The sequence below is a fragment of the Lagenorhynchus albirostris genome, chromosome 11 (genome assembly GCF_949774975.1).
Source record: "Lagenorhynchus albirostris chromosome 11, mLagAlb1.1, whole genome shotgun sequence".
NCBI lineage: Eukaryota > Metazoa > Chordata > Mammalia > Artiodactyla > Delphinidae > Lagenorhynchus > Lagenorhynchus albirostris.
In genome coordinates this window covers 62292438-62313944 of record NC_083105.1, presented here as the reverse complement: position 1 = coordinate 62313944, position 21507 = coordinate 62292438, and the positions used below count along the sequence as shown (strand labels likewise).

At 36.0% G+C, this 21507-nt stretch overlaps 1 protein-coding gene across 1 annotated transcript in view; it reads left to right on the top strand.

The window, feature by feature from the left end:
* The window catches only part of TMPRSS12 (transmembrane serine protease 12), a 37058-nt gene extending 19643 nt beyond the window's left edge, over positions 1-17415 (top strand). The window contains exons 4-5 of the mRNA XM_060166495.1: positions 13226-13368; positions 17164-17415. Of these exons, the coding sequence (XP_060022478.1) occupies positions 13226-13368; positions 17164-17415 (395 nt within the window). The remainder of the gene's footprint in view (positions 1-13225; positions 13369-17163) is intronic.
* The last annotated feature ends 4092 nt before the right edge of the window (positions 17416-21507 follow it).

Here is a 21507-nt window from a genome sequence, read left to right as displayed (position 1 = left end):
TAATTTAATAAAGGGTTATTTGACAACCAAAAATAAAAAGAGAGAGAGAGAGAAAGTCAAGTAAAAGAAAGTCAAATATACACCTAATGAGAGCACTAGAGAGAACAAATGAAGAGAATAGAGGAGAGGCAATATTCAATGGATGTGGGTTGAAATTTTTCTATCACTGATGAAAGACAACATGAATCTAGATACTACAGTAAGCACAACATGAGCCAAAACAAAATGTAATCCCTTTTCATACAGTGTAATGAAACTGTAGAAGAGAAAAAACAAAGAGAAGAGCTGAATACAGCCAGAGATAAAAGAGAAATCCTTATACAATAACTAGAGATTGGCTTTCAGAAAACTTCTCAATAGCAATAATGACAGTCAAACTACAATAAGATATCATGATCAAATTACTGAGAGGACAGAACTATGAACCTACAATTGTGTATCCAATAAAATTATCATTCAAAAATAAGAGTGAACAAAACTATTTACTACCAATAATTTTTCACAGAGGAAATAAGAAATATATCAGAGAGAAAGAAAACGATGCCAATGCTGCCAAAAGGGAGGTATGAAATGAAAGAAGCGAGCAAAATGATTCCGGGCTTTCACTGACGTGGCCTGGGTTCAATTCCTGGTCAGGGAACTGAGATCCCGCAAGCCGCATGGTGCAGCCAAATTAATTAATTAATTAATTAAAATAAAAATTAAAAAAGAGAAGTGAGCAAAGAAATAGCTAAAATCATAGGTAATTGTAAGTAAACATTGTCTGTATACAACATTGGTTCTCAACTGAGGGCACTTTTGCCCCCAGGGAACATTTGGTAATGTCTGTAGAAAATTCTGGTTTTACCGTTGGGCAGGGGATAAGCATGCTACTGGTTCTTAGTGGGTAGAAGCCAGAGATGTTGCTCATCATCCTTCAATACCCAGGAGAGTACTCGTACCTTCCAGAACAAAGCGTTATCTGGCCTAAACTGTCAATAGTGCCAAAACGGAGAAACCTTGGAATAAAATAAAAACAATGCATATTCTGTGGAATTTTAAAAAAGATATTTAAATAATTGGAAAAAAGCATGTACTTCAGAATGGGTAACCAGAGTTAAAGTGGTCTCAGGTCCTTGTATTATTCAGGAAAAGTGTTAAAATACTGATTAACATTAGATTTTAAGCATGAATGGTCAAATTTCAATAACAGAAATAGAGGATACAGCTTGTAAACCAGTAGAAAGAAACAAAAGGAATAAGAACATAAAGGCAAATAAAATCTCAATTAAAAAAATCAAGAAAGGAGAAATAAGAAGCATAAGAAAAATAAAACTATATAAGGCATTAGAAACAAGCCCAAATACATCCATAATCATAATAAATGTTAATGGACCACATCACTAGTTAAAATAAAGATAATCAGATTAGGAAGCAGGAAATTCAGCTTACTTTAGCAAGCCATACTTAAAATGTAACAATATGGAAGGATTGAAGTAAAACAATAGGAAAGAAATATACCAAGCAAATTCTAATTAAAAGAAAGCTGGTATTGCTATACAAACAGCAGACAAAATAGACTTTAAGATAAAAGAATTATTAGGGGTGAAGAAGGTCATTATATGTTTAGAAATGATTCAACTCACCAGGAAGATAGCACAGTTCTAGACTTGTGAGGCTAATAACTAGGACCCAGATAACAGTAAAGAGAAATAGATAGAACTGTATGGCAAACATTATAACTTCCCTATGATAGGAGGGAATTTTAACACAACTGTCTTTTTTATTATTGGCATATTAAGCAGATGAAAAATTAGTAAAGATTTATAATGCTTGAAGTAGGAGGCTTGATTTAATAGCCAAATCAGAAAATTCTGCATCCCAAAATCAGAGAATTTCATCCTTTCAAGTACAGGTGGAAACTTTATAAAAATTGACCACTTACTAGGCCATATAGCAAATCTCAAAATTCAAAGAATAGGTAATGTACAGACTATATACTCTGATTACAATTATTTTAGCAATAAGAGAGATGGGAATTTTGGCTATGATGGAATAAGGAGTTGGAAAATCCTCTTCCCCCAATGTAAGTATAAAATGGACAAAAATTGTCAAAAGCAACCATTTCAGAGCCCTGGAAATCAACCAAAATGCACAATAAATTGAAGAGTATTTGTTTATTATAAGCAGCTAGAAATTTGGGTAAAAAGAGGAATTTGTAGTTTTCTTGCTTGTGGCTGCTCCTAACTCCCCTCTCAGATCAATCAGTGCAACAGTTTTACCAGGATCATGAGGAAAAAGGATCTTGGTACCAGAGGAGATGGACTTGATTTAGAGCAGTAGTTGATAATCCAGTCTAGCAGCACTGTCAATAAAAGTAGTAGACTCAAAAAACTAAATAAAATTTTTAAAAATAAATTTAGGGCTTCCCTGGTGGCGCAGTGGCTGAGAATCCACCTGCCGATGCAGGGGACATGGGTTCGTGCCCTAGTCCGGGAAGATCCCACATGCTGCAGAGTGGCTGGGCCCGTGAGCCATGGCCGCTGAGCCTACGCGTCCGGAGCCTGTGCTCCGCAACGGGAGAAGCCACAGCAGTAAGAGGCCCAGGTATCGAAAAAATAAATAAATAAATTTTTAAAAAAGTATTAGACTCAGCAAGAGATGAATGGGGGAAACCCACAGCTCTGCTGTTCTGGGATTGAGGTCCTAGATGCAGCCAGGAGTGGAACAGTCAGAAATCTGACAGGAAGAACCTGAAAATGAGACAGCTATAGAATGGCTAGATAAGCTCTCCAAACATCCTTGGCTTACTGGGAAACATACATGTATACATGTGTGGGAAAAAATCTGAGACAGCTTACCATAAAGTGAAAACCAAGGTAGATTTGAAATCTGACTGAACTTTGAATGCACTCCCCAACCCACACACAGATCCATCAGCAGAGGATGAAAGTTTAAATCATTAACTGACCAGTAAACTATGCAGACACATGGGAAAGCTCTATGAAGCCAGGTTAAAAGGTAAAAATCAGAATTAAAAGGGACTTCCCTGGCAGTCCAGTGGTTAAGACTCTGCGCTTCCAATGCAGGGGACATGGGTTTGATCCCTTGTCGGGGAACTAAGATCCCACATGCTGCAAGGCATGGCCAAAACAAGTTAAAAAAAAAAAATCAGAATTAAAAAACTGAGCAGAGACATCAACAATCACGCAATGTGGGGGAGACAGATTACACAATTTAGGTCCAGGCAAGTTATTTTAAAAATTACAACAATATTGTTGAAAAGGGAATCAAAACCCAGAGTTGTTGCAATACATTAATCTAAAATGTCCAGTTTAACAAAAATATTGTAAGACATCATAAAAAACAAACAAACAAAAAAAACCCCACTGACATATACTCAGGGGAAAATAGTAGTCAATAGAAACTGACTCTGAATAGGTTTAGATGTTGCATACAGCAGACGAAGATTTCAAAGAAGCTCTTTAAATATGTTCAACAAGTTAAAAGAAATTATTGTTCAAGGAATTATTGTTCAAGGAATTAAAGAAAAATGTGATGACAATGACTTACCAAATGGGGAATGTCTGTGGAGAAATAGACAATTTTAAAAAGAACCAAATGGAAATTCTAGAGATTTGAGATGGCACAAGAAAGAATCTGTGAACTTAAACTACAGCAATAGAAATAATCTCATCTGGAGAAAACAGAGAAAATATTTTTGGAAAAAAACAGACACTCAGAGACCTGTGGCACAACACCAAATGTACCAACATACATATAATGAGATTTCTGGAAAGGGAGGAAAGGAAAAATGGGGAAGAAAAAATATTTGAAGAAAATATGGCCCCAAACTGCCTAAATTTCATGAAAAAAACCCTTAATTTATAAAAGAAGCTCAATAAACCCCAATTAAGATTAAAAAAAGAGATCCACACCTAGACTCATTGTAGTCAATAAAAGATGTGCAAGACCTGTATACTGAAAGCTACAAAACATTACATACAGAAATCAAAGAAGACCTAATAAATGGAAAGACATACCACATCCATGGATTCGAAGACTCAATATTGTTAATATGGCAATTATCCCCAGATTGACCTATATATTCAATGCACTCTCTATCAAAATCCCAGCAAGGTTTTTCATACAATTTGACAAGCTGATCCTAAAATGTATATGGAAAGGCAAAGAACCTAGAATAGCCAAAAATTTTTGAAGAACAACAAAGCTGAAAGAGTTACTCTACCTAATTTCAAAATATACCAAAAACTATAGCCATCAAGACTGTATGGTATTGGTTTGTTTTCTGGTAGCATCTTTAGAATGTTCTATATATAGTATCATGCCATCTGCAGACAATGACAGTTTTACTTCCTCCTTTCCAATTTGGATTCCTTTTATTTTTTCTTTAATTGCTGTGGCTAGGATTTCCAAAACTATGGTGAATAAAAGTGGCAAGAGTGGGCATCCTTGTCTTGTTCTTGATCTTAGAGGGAATGCTTTTAGCATTTCACCATTGAGTATGATGTTAGTTGTGGGTTTGTCATATATGGTCTTTATTATATTGAGGTATGTTTCCTCTATGACCACTTTCTGGAGAGTCCTTATTGTAAATTGATGTTGAATTTTATCAAAAGCTTTTTCTGCATCTATTGAGATGATCATATTGTTTTTATTCTTCAGTTTGTTACTGTGGTGTATCACATTGATTGATTTGTGGATACTGAAAAATCCTTGCATTCCTGGGATAAATCCCACTTGGTCATGGTGTATAACCCTCTTAATGTATTGTTGGATTCTGTTTGCTAGTATTTTGTTGAGGATTTTTGTATCTATGTTCATCAGTGATACTGGCCTGTAATTTTCTTTTTTTGTGATATCTTCATCTGGTTTTGGTATTAGGGTGATGGAGCCTCACAGAGTGAGTTTGGAAGTGTTCCTTCCTCTGCAAGTTCCTGGAATAGTTTCAGAAGGACAGATGTTAACTCTTCTTTAAATGTTTGGTAGCATTCACCTGTGAAGCCATCTGGTCCTGTACTTTGGTTTGTTGGGAGTTTTAAAATTACTGATTCAATTTCAGTACGGTAATTCAGATTTTCTATTTCTTTTTAGTTCAGTCTTGGGAGATTGTACCTTTCTAAGAATTTGTCCATTTCTTCTACGTTGTCCATTTTATTGGTGTATAGTTGCCTGTAGTAGTCTCTTATGATCCTTTGTATTTCTGCTGTGCTGGTTGTTTAAAAATAGCACAGAGATCAATGGAACACAATACAGAGTCCAAAACAAAACCCAACTTATATTTATGACCAACTGATTTATTTACACAAAATTTCTAGAAAAGGCAAACCTACACAGACAGAAATCATAACCATCATTTCCTGAGTGTGGGGCTGGAGGTGAGAACTGACTGCAAATGGGCACGGGAGGAGGACTCTTTGGAGTGAAGGAAGTATCCTAAAATTAGATGTGGGGCTTGTATAAATTTACAAAAATCTTTGAACTGCGTGCTTACACTGTGAGAATTTTACGCTATGTAAATTAAACATCAATAAAGCTTTTTAAAAAATGAGAAAAAAATTTTTTCAAACCACACATTTGGAAAATTCAACATATACTGCTAAATAACTCCTATATCAAAGAAGAAATCATAATCATCTAAAATCCTTATAACTGAATAGTAATGTATATACCACATAGCAAAACTTCAGTGCTGCAAGTAAGGTACTACATAAAGGGACACTTAAAGCTTTAGGGACTTCCCTCGTGGTCCAGTGGTAAAGAATCCGCCTTCCAATGCAGGGGACACGGGTTCGATACCTGGTTGGGGAACTAAGAGCCCACATGCCACAGGGCAACTAAGCCCACGCGCCACAACTACCGAGCCAGTACACCTCAACTAGAGAGCCCACGTGCTGCAAATACAGAGCCCACGTGCTCTGGAGCCCACCTGCCACAGCTAGAGAGAGAAAGCACGCACACCACAACTAGAGAGAAGCCTGTGCGCCACAACGGAAAATCCCACATGCCTCAACAAAGATCCCGCATGCCACAACTAAGACCTGATGCAGCCAAAAATAATAAATAAATAAAATAAAAATAATAAAGCTTTAAAACTTTTAGGTTCAGCCATACGGAAGAGCAAATATTTGACCTAGAATATTCAGCCTAATAAAGAAGAAAGGCTGAATGTTATACATTAAATGTCCACCTTTATAAAGGTTAAAAGAATATTACATGACCCATAGAAAGCAGAAGAAAAGAAATAAAGATAAGCACAACAATTAATGAAAATAAAATAAAATCAGAAAAAAAGAGAACCAACAAGGCCAAAATCTAGATCTTTGAAAAAACCACAAACCCCTGGTAAGATTGATGAGAAAAGGAGAGAAGGCACAAATATAAATAATATTATGAATTAAAAAATAATACTTTAGGGACTTCCCTGGTGGTCCAGTGGGTAAGAATCCACACTCCCAATGCAGGGGGCCTGGGTTTGATCCCTGGTCAGACAACTAGATCCCGCATGCCACAACTAAGAGTCCACATGCCACAACTAATAAGTCCACATGCTGCAACTAAAAGATTCCACATGCCGCAAGGAAGATCCCACACGCCACAACTAAGACCTGGCACAGCCTAAATAAATAAATAAATAATTTTTTAAAATAATACTTTAAACAATGTTATGCTCTCAATTTTAATACTTAAACAAAATGGATAAATTCCTAGAAAATTCTAACTAACCCAAACTAACTAAATAAGAATAGTCCTTTAAACAGTAAAAGAACTTAATCCGTAATTAAATTTTTTTCAAAAATAAAACACCAGAACTCAGAACAAGTGAGTCAACCATAATTACCAGCAATTATTTAAGTATTATATAAATATCTTCATAAAGAATCCAAAAAAAGAGAACATACCCCGACTCAGTGTATGAGGATAATAATCATCTTGATGCCCAAATTAAGTAAGTATAGTACAAGAAATGCCAGTATCATAAATGTGGACATTCCAAATTATTAGCACACCAAATCTATCAAGAATAGTATAAACAAAAAATTTAATTCATTAATTAATTTTAAAAAAGAATAGTATAAACAGAATTCCACATAACCAAGGTGAGTTTAACTAAGGCAGGGGTCCCCTACCCCTGGGCCACAGGCTGGTGCCGGTCCGTGGCCTGTTAGGAACCGGGCTGCACAGCAGGAGGTGAGCGGCGGGTAAGCGAGCCAAGCTTCATCTGTATTTACAGCCGCTGCGCATCACTCACATTACTACCTGAGCTCCGCCTCCTGTCAGATCAGCGGTGGCATTAGATTCTCATAGGAGTGCAAACCCTACCGTGAACTGCGCATGCTGAGGGATCTAGGCTGCGTGCTCCTTATGAGAATCTAACGTTTGATGATCTGAGGTGGAGCTGAGGCGGTGATGCTAGCGCTGGGGAGCGGCTGCAAATACAGATTAGCAGAGAGGTTTGACTGCACAGAGACCATAATAAATCAATTGCTTGCAGACTCATATCAAAACCCTATTATGAATGGCAAGTGAAAACAAGCGTAGGGCTCCCACTGATTCTGCATTATTGTCAGTTGTATAATTATTTCATTATATATTACAATGTGATAATAATAGAAATAAAGTGCACAATAAATGTAATGCACTTGAATCATCCCGAAACCATTCCCCCCACTGCTTCCGGTCCATGGAAAAACTGTCTTCCACAAAACCGGTGGTCCCTGGTGCCAAAAAGTTTGGGGACCACTGATCTAAGGAATTCAGGGTGGTTTAATATTAGAAGTTTCTTAATGTAATTCACCATATTAACTGATTAAAGGATTAAAAAATACCCCATGATTATCTCAATAGTGCTGAAGAAACACTGTTAAAAACTCTTAAGTCTGGACATAGAAGGAAACTTTCTTAACCTGATAAAGGTTATCTACCTCTACAGCAAACATCATTACTACAGAAAAACATTTCCTTTAAAATCAGCAGTGATTTCCCCCACTATCACCACTTTTATTCCATATTTAGTAGAGCTTCTACCAGGTACAGAAACACGAGAAAAAGATGCAGAAGACATATGACTTAGAAAGGTAATAACAAAACATTCATTATTCGCAGATGATGTCATTATATTAAAAAATAATTTATAATCCACTGGAATTAAGAGAGTCTAGTAAAGTGGCCAGATATAAAAGCAATATACCAAAATCTATTTCATTTCTATACACTATCAGTAGTTAGAAAATGTAATTTTAAAAGTAACAGATGTCACACCCACAAGGATGACTTATCAAAAAGTTAGACAAAAAAAAAAAAAGTTAGACAAGTGTTGATGAGGTTGTGAAGAAATTAGAACTCTCATACATTGCTAGTAAGAATATAAAATGGTGCAGCTGCCTTGGAATACATTTTGGCAGTTTTTCAAAAATTTAAACATATAAATTACCTTATGACTCAGCAATTCCACTCCTAGGTAGATACCCAAGAGAAATGAAAACATATGTCCACACAAAAACCTGTATTTGAATGTTCACAGTAGCATTATTCATAATAGCAAAAAAAAGAATACTATCTAAATGTCCATCAACTGATAAATGGGTAAACGAAATGTGATATATTCATACAATGAAATATCATCCAGCCATAAAAAGGAATGAAGTACTGATACCTGCTACAATCTTATGCTAAGTGAAATAAGCCAGACACAAAAGCCCACATATTGTGTAATTCCATTTATATGATGCCATGTCCAGAATAGGCAAATCATAGAGACAGAAAGCAAAGCAATGGTTAGAAATAAACTATAAACAATGAAATTAAACTATAAATCAATAACAGAAAGATAGCTGGAAAATTTAAAAATACATGGAGATTAAACTGGATAATAGTATTGGACCAGTGTTAAATTTCCTGATCTTGATAAATGTACTGTTGTTATATAAAAGAATGTCCTTGTTCTTAAGCAGTACACACTGAAGTATTTAAGGGTATAGGGGCACAATGTCAGCCATTCACTCTTAAATGATTCAGAAAAATTTATACACATACACATAAAAATGATAGTGCAGTGTGACAAAAAGTAAACAATTGGTGAATCTGAATAAAGGGTATTTGACAATTCTTGGTAACAAAAGATAATGGAAGTCAACAAATACAATAATACCAAAATGATTAGGTAGCTAAAAACAAATCTAACAAAAGATTGCAGGCCTTTTATAGAAAAAAATCCTGAAACGTTTAAAAAAGACATTAAAGAATATCTAAGTAAACGAAATGGTATAGTTTATGCCACAATAGGAGGACTCAGTTATCAGAAAGATGTCAATCTATATTCCCTAACACCATATACAAAAAATAAACTCAAAATGGATTCGAGACCTAAATGTAAGACTGGACACTATAAAACTCTTAGAGGAAAACATGGGAAGAACACTCTGACATAAATCACAGCAAGATCTTTTTTGATCCACCTCCCAGAGTAATGGAAATAAAAACAAAAATAAACAAATGGGACCTAATAAAACTTCAAAACTTTTGCACAGCAAAGGAAACCATAAACAAGACGAAAAGACAACCCTCAGAATGGGAGAAAATACTGCAAATGAATCAACGGACAAAGGATTAATCTCCAAAATATATAAACAGCTCATGCAGCTCAATATTAAAGGAATAAACAACCAAATCCAAAAATGGGCAGAAGACCTAAATAGACATTTCTCCAAAGAAGACATACAGATGGCCAAGAAGCACATGAAAAGATGCTCAACATCACTAATTATTAGAGAAATGCAAATCAAAACTACAATGAGGTATCACCTCACACCAGTTACAATGGGCATCAGCAGAAAATCTACAAACAACAAATGCTGGAGAGGATGTGGAGAAAAGGGAACCCTCTTGCACTCTTGGTGGGAATGTAAATTGATACAGCCACTATGAAGAACAATATGGAGGTTCCTTAAAAAACTAAAAATAGAATTACTGTATGACCTAGCAATCCCACTCCTGGGCATATACCCAGAGAAAACTGTAATTCAGAAAGACACATGCACCCCAATGTTCACTGCAGCGCTGTTTACAATAGCCAGGTCATGGAAGCAACCTAAATGTCCATCAACAGACGAATGGATAAAGAAGTTGTGGAACATATATACAATGGAATATTACTCAGCCATAAAAAGGAACGAAATTGAGTCATTTGTTGAGACGTGGATGGATTTAGAGACTGTCATACAGAGTGAAGTAAGTCAAAGAGAAAAACAAACATCGTATATTAACGCATGTATGTGGAACCTAGAAAAATGGTACAGATGAACTGGTCTGCAGGGCAGAAGTTGAGACACAGATGTAGAGAACAAATGTATGGACACCAAGGGGGGAAAACCGCGGTGGGGTGGGGATGGTGGTGTACTGAATTGGGCGATTGGGATTGACATGTATACACTGATGTGTATAAAATTGATGACTGATAAGAACCTGCAGTACAGACAAACAAACAAAAAAAACCCAACAAATACTAAAAAAAAAAAGTTCCTCCAGAGATAAAACTATCAAGTTGGATGTGTCTTCCAGATTTTTCCTCTATAAAAATGATCATATATTATCATCATTTCCATAAACAGAATCACACAGACTGTTCTGAATTACTATTTCATGTGACATCAGGGACTTCCTTCCATGCAAGGGTGCGTTTCTACTGTTGTTGGCTTTTTTAAAAATAAATTTATTTATTTATTTAAAAAAAAAAAGAAAGATGTCAATTCTATCTGAAAAACTGAAAAGCACCAGGTTACGATAAACCCTAACATGAGTGTTAAGACAATGAAAAAGTTCATTCTAAAAGACCTAAGAATAGCCAAGACACTCCTATGGAAGAAAACAATGTTGGAGAAGTTGCCATCCAGAAATCAAGGTTTATTCTAAAGCTATGGTAATTGATCAGTGTTGTATTTGTGCAAGAATATTCTAAGTGACCAGTGGAACAAAATGGAAAACCCAGACATCTACTTCTGGGCTCTCTCTCCTATTCACTTTGAAAATCTCTGGTTATTTTGAATAGCCCTATACCAATACCACACTGGATTAGTATTGTTCATAAATTGGGTGGTAGATTTACACGTGTTCATTTCATTATTGTATTCTATAACTTATATGTTATATATATATTTTTTTATATACAGCTAGTACTACTTCAATTATTTTTTTAAAAAGTGCATTGGGCTTCCCTGGTGGCGCAGTGGTTGAGAGTCCGCCTGCCGATGCACGGGACGCGGGTTCGTGCCCCGGTCCAGGAAGATCCCACATGCCGCGGAGCGGCTGGGCCCGTGAGCCATGGCCGCTGGGCCTGCGCGTCCGGAGCCTGTGCTCCGCAACGCGAGAGGCCACAGCAGTGAGAGGCCCGTGTACCGCAAAATAAATAAATAAATAAATAAATAAAGCGCAGAAAGGCTGGCCTCTAGGAGCCTTGATCCAGGAATCTGGACGCCATTAGACATATTTAATTTCTATTTCCTATTGCTATTCTCTCTGTATGTTGACTTTACTTTCTCAGGCTGCCTGTCCTCATAAGTCTGGAACTATGGCTGCAGACTGATTTGAATTTATAGCTAAACAGTCATGTGACTAGGGTGAAACAGATTCTTCTCTGGAAGCTCCAGTTTAAAAATGCTGGATAAACATACTGTGTGAGAATATGCCATTCTTGAAAATATTGGTGTGTGGAAGAAAGTTTCATATTTACAGCCAACATTACAGCCATACTGGAAATAAGTGAAGAGTATTATTAATAATCTTTGATTTAACATTTTTATTAAAACATTATAACAATAGTGCAGAATATTTGAAAAATAGATGGGGAAATATATAATCCCACTATCATTAAATAAGTTACAAATGATTTTATATGCTTCCTTTCGGTCTTCTCTACATAATTGTATATAGCTGTCATAATAGCCTGCATTCTATTTCATGTACTTATTTTTCACTTACGATATTAAAGGTATTTCTATATTGCTAAAATAAAATAAAATTAAATTAAAATGCTGGATAAGTATTCCAATTGGCTAGCTTTATACCAAATATAGTCACCTCTAGACCAATCAGCACAACCAGGAGAATGGAATTCTGTGAATGGAACAGTTGGGTCATTTACCCACTTGCAGCTAAGGGTAAAATGTCTATTACTTGAAAAGCTAGGGAAGAATGTGGGGCACACAAAATATTCAGCTACCACATGTGACACCTGTAACTCTGAGACAGGCTGATGAGAAGAGATGCTGCTGTTACAGTAGCTTTTCTATGGATAAACCTTAAAATGATCTGTCCTTTAATAGTACCTGAAGTGTTCTTATATTTTCCTATCTTTTCTGTAGCAAAGAACCACTTTATGTTCAGGAATTAGCAGGGAATTTAGGGGAGTGCATGAATTAAAAATCTGTTTTATTTTCATATTCAACATCCTTCAAGACTTTAGCATCATTAAAAATTTAATTAAAATTATTCACAGCTTACAACATAAGAAAGATAGACCTCAGCATTTACCTCTTTCGCCCTTGACAATTTTTATATAGTTTTACTTTGTAAAAGCTATAAATACTGGTGGCACAGTGGTTAAGAATCCACCTGCCAATGCAGGGGACATGGGTTCGAGCCCTGGTCCAGGAAGATCCCACATGCCGCGGAGCAACTAAGCCTGTTCGCCACAACGACTGAGCCTGCACTCTAGCGTCTGCGAACCACAACTACTGAGCCCGCGTGCCACAACTACTGAAGCCCACGCACCTAGGACCGTGATCTGCAACAAGAGAAGCCACCACAATGAGAAGCCTGCACACCACAATGAAAAGCATCTCCACTCGCTGCAACTAGAGACAGCCCGTGTGCAGGAACAAAGACCCAATGCAGCCCAAAATAAAATATAAATAAATAAATACCCTTTTTAAAAAAAAAAAAAAAAAGCTATAGATCCTGCTGTGAGACCTCCAGGAAATACAAGACAGCAAAGGTAACAAAAGTAACCTGAAATTCCTACTATCTAGAGATAACTGTCATTAAGATTTGGTGAACTTTCTTTCACAGTCTTTCTAGGCATACATACATACATACATACATGGATACAATTTTACATAATTGTTCAATCAGGCACTATGGAAAGAAAACTTGTTCATCAGGAATACTTTATATTGCTGTCAAAATGTCTGCTCTCCAAAATAATTTATTGGTATTTTTTTGTTAATAGGTAATATTACAAAAAAATTACATGAAGCAGAAGTGCATTATATTTCTCCAAGTTTTTGTAATTCTGACAAGAGTTATGGGGATATAATCCCTTACACTTCATTTTGTGCAGGTGATGAAGATGGAGTTGTTGATACTTGCAAGGTAAGACCAAATAATTTTCCTTAGAAATACTTTCTAAAGACAGAACAGAACTTGAACAAGTCCTTTGATCACTTTCTGGTGAAGTCTTAATTCTCGAGTCTAAATTGTTTTTCTCCTTTTTTAACTATTCCAACAATCCAAATCGTCTTGCTTGCCTGATTCCTTGGTTTCTACAATCATGGTCAACCTTAATCAAAATTTGCCTTGAATCTTTTTTTCCATTACCACTTTTATTGAGATACAATTTACATATATACAATTCACCCATTTAAAGTGTACAACCCAGTGGGGTTTTAGTATATTTATAGAATAGTGCAACCATCACCATAATCTAATTTTTAGATCACTTTTGTCACCCCCCCGCCCCTAAAAACTCTACTCATTAGCAGTCACTCCCCATTCTCCTCTCACCTACCCCTAGCCCTAGGCAACCACTAATATCTAGAGATTTGCCTATTCCGGAAATCTCATATGAATGGAATCATTCAATTTGTGGTCTTTTGTGACTGGCTTCTTTTACTTAGCATAATGTTTTCAAGGTTCATCTCTATTACAGCATGCATTGATATATTGCCAAATAATATACCATGGTGTGGATATGCCACATTTTATTCATCCGTTCATTCGTTGATGGACATTTGAGCTATTTCTACTTTTTGGCTTTTATGAATAACGTGGCTATAAACATTCGTGTACGTTTTTATGTGTAGGTTTTTTTGTTTTTGTTTTTGTTTTTTGCGGTACGCGGGCCTCTCACTGTTGTGGCCTCTCCTGTTGCGGAGCACAGGCTCCGGACGTGCAGGCTCAGCGGCCATGGCTCACGGGCCCAGCCGCTCCGTGGCATGTGGGATCTTCCCCATCTGGGGCACAAACCCGTGTCCCCTGCATCGGCAGGCGGACTCTCAACCACTGCGCCACCAGGAAAGCCCATGTGTAGGTATGTTTTTATTTCTCTTGGAAATTTCACCTAGGGGTAGAACTGCTGAGTCAATGTTTAACATTTTGAAGTACTGCCAAACTGTATTCCCAAGTGGCTGCACCATTTTACATTTTTACCCAGCACTGTATGAGAGTTCTTTTTTTGTTTGTTTTTTTTGGAGTACAGTTGATTTACAATGCTGTGTTAGTTTCAGGTGTACAGCAAAGTGAATCAGTATACATATACATATATCCACTCTTTTTTTTTTTAGATTATTTTCCCATATAGGCCATTACAGAGTATAGAGTTCACAGTGCTATACAGCAGGTTCTTATCAGTTACCTATTTTATATATACTAGTGTGTATATGTCAATCCCAATCTCCCAATTTATCTCTTCCCACCTTATCCCCTGGTAACCATAAGTTTGTTTTCTACATCTGTGACTCTACTTCTGTTTTGTAAATAAGTTCATTTGTGCCCTTTTTTTTTTAGATTCCACATATGAGCGATATCCTATGACATGTGTCTTTCTGTGTCTGACTTACTTCACTCAGCATGACAATCTCTAGGTCCATCCATGTTGCTGCAAATGGCATTATTTTGTTCTTTTTTATGGCTGAGTAATATTCCGTTGTATGTATGTGCCACATCTTCTTATCCATTCATCTGTCAATGGACACTTAGGTTGCTTCCATGTCCTGGCTATTGTAAATAGTGCATCAATGAACATTGGGGTGCATGTATCTTTTCAAATTATGGTTTTCTCTGGATATATGCCCAGGAGTGGGATTGGTGGGTCATAGGGTAGTTCTATTTTTAGTTTTTTAAGGAACCTCCATACTGTTCTGCATAGTGGCTGTACCAATTACATTCCCACCAACAGTGTAGGAGGGTTCCTTTTTCTCTACACCCTCTCCAGAATGTATTGTTTGTAGATTTTTTTGATGATGGCCATTCTGACCAGTGTGAGGTGATACCTCATTGTAGTTCTGATTTGCATTTCTCTAGTAATTAGTGATGTTGAGCATCTTTTCATGTGCTTTCTGGCCATCTCAACAATGTATGAGAGTTCTAATTTCTCCACATCCTTTACAGCATTTCTTACAATCTATCTTTTTTTAATTGAAATATAGTTGATTTACAATATTGTATTAGTTTCAGGTATACAGTAAATTGATTCAGTTATATATATATTTTTTCAGTTATATATATTTTCTATGTCTGTGAGTCGTGTTTCTGTTTTGTATATAGATTTATTTGTATTATTTTTTTAGATTCCACATATAAGTGATAACATATATATTTGTCTTTCTCTATCGAGTTACTTCACTTAGTATGATATTCTCTAGGTCCATCCATGTTGCTGCAAATGGCAATATTTCATTCTTTTTTATGGCTGAGTAATATTCCATAGTACATATATATACCACATCTTCTTAAACCAACCATCTCTTGAGGGACACTTGGGTTGTTTCCATGTCTTGTCTATGGTAAATAGTACTGCTATGAACATTGGGGTGCATATATCTTTTTGAATTAGAGTTTCGATTATAGCCATCCTTGTGGGTATCTCAAGGTATCTCACTGTGCTTTTAATTTGTATTTACTTAATGACTAATGATGTTGAGCATCTCTGCATGTGCTTATTAGTCTTTTGTATATCGTCTTTGGAGAAAGGTCTATTCGGATCCTTTGCCCATTTTTATATTGAGTTATTTATCTTTTTATTATGGAGTCACAAACATTCTTTGCATATTCCAGATACAAGTCCTTTACCACATGTATGGTTAGCAAATATTTCCTCTCATTCTGTGGACTGTCTTTTCACTTTCCTGATGTTATCATTTGTAGCACAAAAGTCTTTGATTTTTTTATGGAGTCCAATTTATCTATTTTTTGTTTTGTCCCTTGTGCTTTTTGAATCTTTCTTTATTCCTCTTTTCTTCACTGCTTCTAAATCTACCAGCACATCACTCCCAAACAGTGTCCCATGCTCTGATCTTTTCCTACTCATTCTGATTTCTGCAATCCAGGGTCTATCTTTCCTGTGTCCTTTTCCTTAAAAATCGTGCTGAGTGAAAGAATCCAATCTACATACTTTCACTTATGAATTGTATTCCTAAGTGAAACATTCTTACCTTCAAAAATAATTATTCAATGCTTACCTTATGTAGAGAATTTGCAAACACCTTAGAAACACAGTCCTTATACTTTAGGCACTGAAACAGTTATCTCAGCGTCCTTACTGTTTTGAATGATTAACAGTCCTCAGTAAAGGTGTTTCAGTGCATTAACAGTCTTGTATAAACCATGATAGAGATTTGTTATTTGTAATACTATTAAGAGGACTAGCCATTGATTCCTGTTATCCTGCACCAGCCAATGTCAACACTTAGAAAGATGCCATCTCTTGCAAGATGCCAATTTACTCCTGTCCTCTAGTTAGCAAACGACACACACACACATCCCTAAATGAATCCTTTATATATCTTAGTTCTACCTTTCCCACACAGCATTAACAGAAGTATTCTAATAGACAATATTTGCAGTATTTTTCACACTTCCTAAATTACATTTCTCCTGAGTAACTGCACTAAAAAGTTCAAACAATTTGATTTATAGTATTCTGGTTCAAAACTATGCAGGTGCGAAGTTTATCCACCAGCTATATGGTGCCTCTAAACACCAGGCCAGACTGAATACCTCCTGTTTTAGTCAGAATATAAAACTGAAAATCTATGGTTCTTTGTAAGTTGGAGGTATTTTGAAAATATATATATAAATGTATGATTAATGTGATTAATTTATTTCAGCTTTATTGTTGTTTAAGGACTAGTGGAAGTAACTAATACTATTTTGGGACTTTTTTAATAGGGTGACAGTGGTGGACCATTAATGTGCTACTTACCAGAACATGAACGATATTTTGTAATGGGAATTACCAGTTACGGATATGGCTGTGGGCGAAAAAATTTTCCTGGTGTCTATAGTGGGCCATCCTTCTACCAAAAGTGGCTGACAGATCAATTCTACCAGGCAAGCAATGAAGTTATATTTAATATAAATATTCTGCTTGGACAGGTCCTTGTAGCCCTAGGTTCTGTTGTCTTACTAGCAGCTCCATAAAGAAATTCTGAAGAATCTTTATTTTGCCTCGTGTCCCTTTCCATGTTCTACATAATGAAAATCATTTATTCTTTTGACAAGTAATTGCCCATTTTAGAGTCCTCATGTGGACATTTTCTGGAATAAAAGGATTGTGACATATTAGATAAGTGATTATAAATTTGGCACTGAATCACATGCTTCCTCGATGTATCTTGTTGTACTTTATAATCATACTTTTTCATTTGGAATACCTTCCTAGAGTTTGTGTAAAATATTCAGTTAAATATATACTTTATGTATATAAATATCAAAATAAAGAGTTAATAATTTTAAAAATGTTCTTTTGTTAAATTAATCAAACCTTATTTTTAAGTTAGATTTTATTTTATTCAAAAACATTTGTTTGTATGATATATATATTTTTGAATCATCATCTTGTTTCTGGTTCTCAAAGGATATTTGAAGAAGTAAGTATTTGCCTGTTTTTCAAATTCTAATTAAAACTATTTAATATTAATACTTCCTTTCCTGTGCCAAGAGAGAATTGTGGTGCAAACATCCCCAAATAATTTACTTTTTATTTAGAAATGTATACTGTGACTTTTTTTTGCAACGTTATAACCTATTTTCTGAACATTATTTTCTTGAAGCCCATGCGAAAGGTCTGTATTTCTTGGGCCCTGGAATTAACTGTGAGCAGAGGTGACAGAAGAGCATGCTGGGAAAGGAGGGATGCCAACCTGGGATTAACTTTATGATGACTAATCTTTAATATGGATTATATAAAACAAAAGAAAAAATTGACTGGTTTAGTATCTACTATTAATCAACTCACATCTCCCTTAAACTTTAGAGAACCCATGTAGTAAGGGAGAAATAATTATTTTCTCATCCTTCTTTTTTACATTCAACCAGCTAAGATCATGTATTTTTGTTGTTGTTTTGTTTTGCTTGGCTTTAACCTAATTTCAGGATTTAACTGAAAGCATTAGTTTTCCATCAATTAATTCCCTTGGGGATCATTACTGGTTTAACATTCAAGGGGTAGAAAACTGATTTTTTTTTTTTTTTTTTTTTTGCGGTACGCGGGCCTTTCACTGTTGTGGCCTCTCTCGTTGCGGAGCACTGGCTCCGGACACGCAGGCTCAGCGGCCATGGCTCACGGGCCCAGCCGCTCCGCGGCATGTGGGATCTTCCCGGACGGGGCACGAACCTGTGTCCCCTGCATCGGCAGGCGGACCCTCAACCACTGCGCCACCAGGGAAGCCCTAGAAAACTGATTTTTATAGACTTATGAGCAACACTGAGGGGATACTGACTGTTCTTTCTTGAAGGAGACCCTAGTTTATCCACCAACAAGGTCTTATAAGGAATTAGTTGGTGATGCTTTCATAGCAATCAGTATAATACATTAGTCATTTCCTGTTTATTCTACCTGACTATCATTCAGATTCACTTGATAAGCCCTGGATATTAGTTGATATTAAGAAACTCTTCTAAAATGTATCGACAGCACTGGAGGAAAAACCCTTGCTTTTCACTTCAAAGGTATGTCCGTCCTACTTACTGCTTGGGTCTGCCTTTGTAATCAGGCAGGAGCTACTGTCTGTAACCTCTTACCTCTTCCCCCAGCTTAGTTCACTTATTTCAGCCAACCAGAATTCAGTTATGTAACATTTCTCTCCACCACAAGAGATAAGACTTTGGAATCTAAGGTAGACTTTGTTTCAAATTTCTTTCTGTTAACTTGGTCACTGTAAGAGTTTGGACAATTATTAATACCTCCTTGGCACCACTGTTGTGAATGATTAAATAAGTTGATTATATGAAATTCTTGATATATTGAAGGTGTTCAATAACTGGTTACTGTTTTTACTGTTATTATTATCCCATCCATGATTCATACGACCCTTTTCATTATATAGATCATTATGTATTAGATAAATACCCTATTTCTTTCATCTGAAAAACTTACTAGAACAAAGGACTCATTCTACTTATAAACTCAAATTTTAAATTATATTATTTTTTAACATAAAAGAAGCAGAGTCACAGAGAGAACTAGTGGTTACCAGTTGGCGGGGGCTGGTATTGCCCTATCCTTCCCAAACTCTTCCAAAAAACTGCAGAGGGAGGAACCCTCCCAAATTCATTCTACAAGGCCACCATCACCCTGATACCAAAAACCAGACAAAGATACCACAAAAAAAGTAAATTACAGACCAATATCACTGATGAACATAGATGCAAAAATCCTCAACAAAATACTAGCAAATAGAATCAACAACACACTAAAAGGATCATACGCCCTGATCAAGTGGGATTTATCCCAGGAATGCAAGGATTCTTCAATATATGCAAATCAATGTGATACACGATTTTACCAAATTAAAGAATAAAAACCATATGTTCATCTCAATAGGTGCAGAAAAAGCTTTTGACAAAATTCAACACCCATTTATGATAAAAACTCTCCAGAAAATGGGCATAGAGGGAACCTACCTCAACATAATAGAGGCCATAGATGACAAGCCTACAGCAAGAATCATTCTCAATGGTGAAAAACTAAAAGCATTTCCACAAAGACCAGGAACAAAACAAGGATGTCCACTCTCGCCTCAATTATTCAACACAGTTTTGGAAGTCCTAGCCACAGCAATCAGAGAAGAAAAAGAAATAAAAGGAAACCAAATTGGAAAAGAAGTAAAACTGTCACTGTCTGCAGACGACATGATGCTATACACAGAAAATCCTAAAAATGCCACCAGAAAACTACTAGATCTAATCAATGAATTCGGTAAAGTTTCAGGATACAAAATTAATGCACAGAAATCTCTTGCATTCCTATAACAATGAAAGATCAGAAAGGGAAATTAAGGAAAAAATGTCATTTACTATTGCAACAAAAAGAATAAAATACATAGGAATAAACCTACCTAAGGAGGCAAAGGACCTGTACTCAGAAAACTATAAAACACTAATGAAAGAAATCAAAGGTGACACAAACAGATGGAGAAATATACCATATTCTTGGATTGGAAGAATTGACATTGTGAAAATGACTAAACTACCCAAAGCAATCTACAGATTCAATGCAATCCCTATCAAATTACCACTGACATTCTTCACAGAATCAGAAGAAAAAATTTTACAATTTGTATGGAAACACAAAAGACCCCGAATAGCCAAAGCAATCTTGAGAAAGAAAAATGAAGCTGGAGGAATGAGGCTCCCCAACTTCAAACTATACTACAAAGCTACAGTAATCAAGACAATATGGTACTGGCACAAAAACAGAAATATAGATCAATGGTACAGGATAGAAAGCCCTGAGATAAACCCACACACCTATGGTCACCTAATCTATGACAAAGGAGGCAAGAATATAAAATGGAGAAAGGACAGCCTCTTCAATATATGGTGCTGGGAAAACTGGACGGCTACATGTAAAAGAATTAAATTAGAACACTCCCTAACACCATACACAAAAATAAACTCAAAATATATTAAAGGCCTAAATGTAAGACCAGACAGTATAAAACTCTTAGATGAAAACATAGGAAAAACACGCTGTGACATAAACCACAGCAAGATCTTTTCTGACCCATCTCCTAGAGTAATGAAAATAAAAACAAAAATAAACAAATGGGACCTAATTAAACTTAAGCTTTTGCACAGCAAAGGAAACTATAAACAAGACAAAAAGACAACTCTCAGAATGGGAGAAAATATTTGCAAACAAATCAATGGACAAAGAATTAATCTCCAAAATATACAAGCAGCTCAATATCAAAAAAACAAACAACCCAATCAAAAAATGGATGGAAGACCTAAATAGACATCTCTCCAAAGAAAACAGACAGGTGGCCAAGAGGCACATGTAAAGATGCTCAACATCACTAATTATTAGAGAGATGCAAAACAAAACTACAGTGAGGTAATACCTCACACCGGTCAGAATGGCCGTAATCAATCTACAAACAATAAACGCTGGAGAGGGCATGGAAAAAAAGGGAACCCTCTTGCACTGTTGGTGGGAATGTAAACTGATAAAGCCACTATGGAGAACAGTATGGAGGTTCCTCAAAAAACTAAAATAGAACTACCATA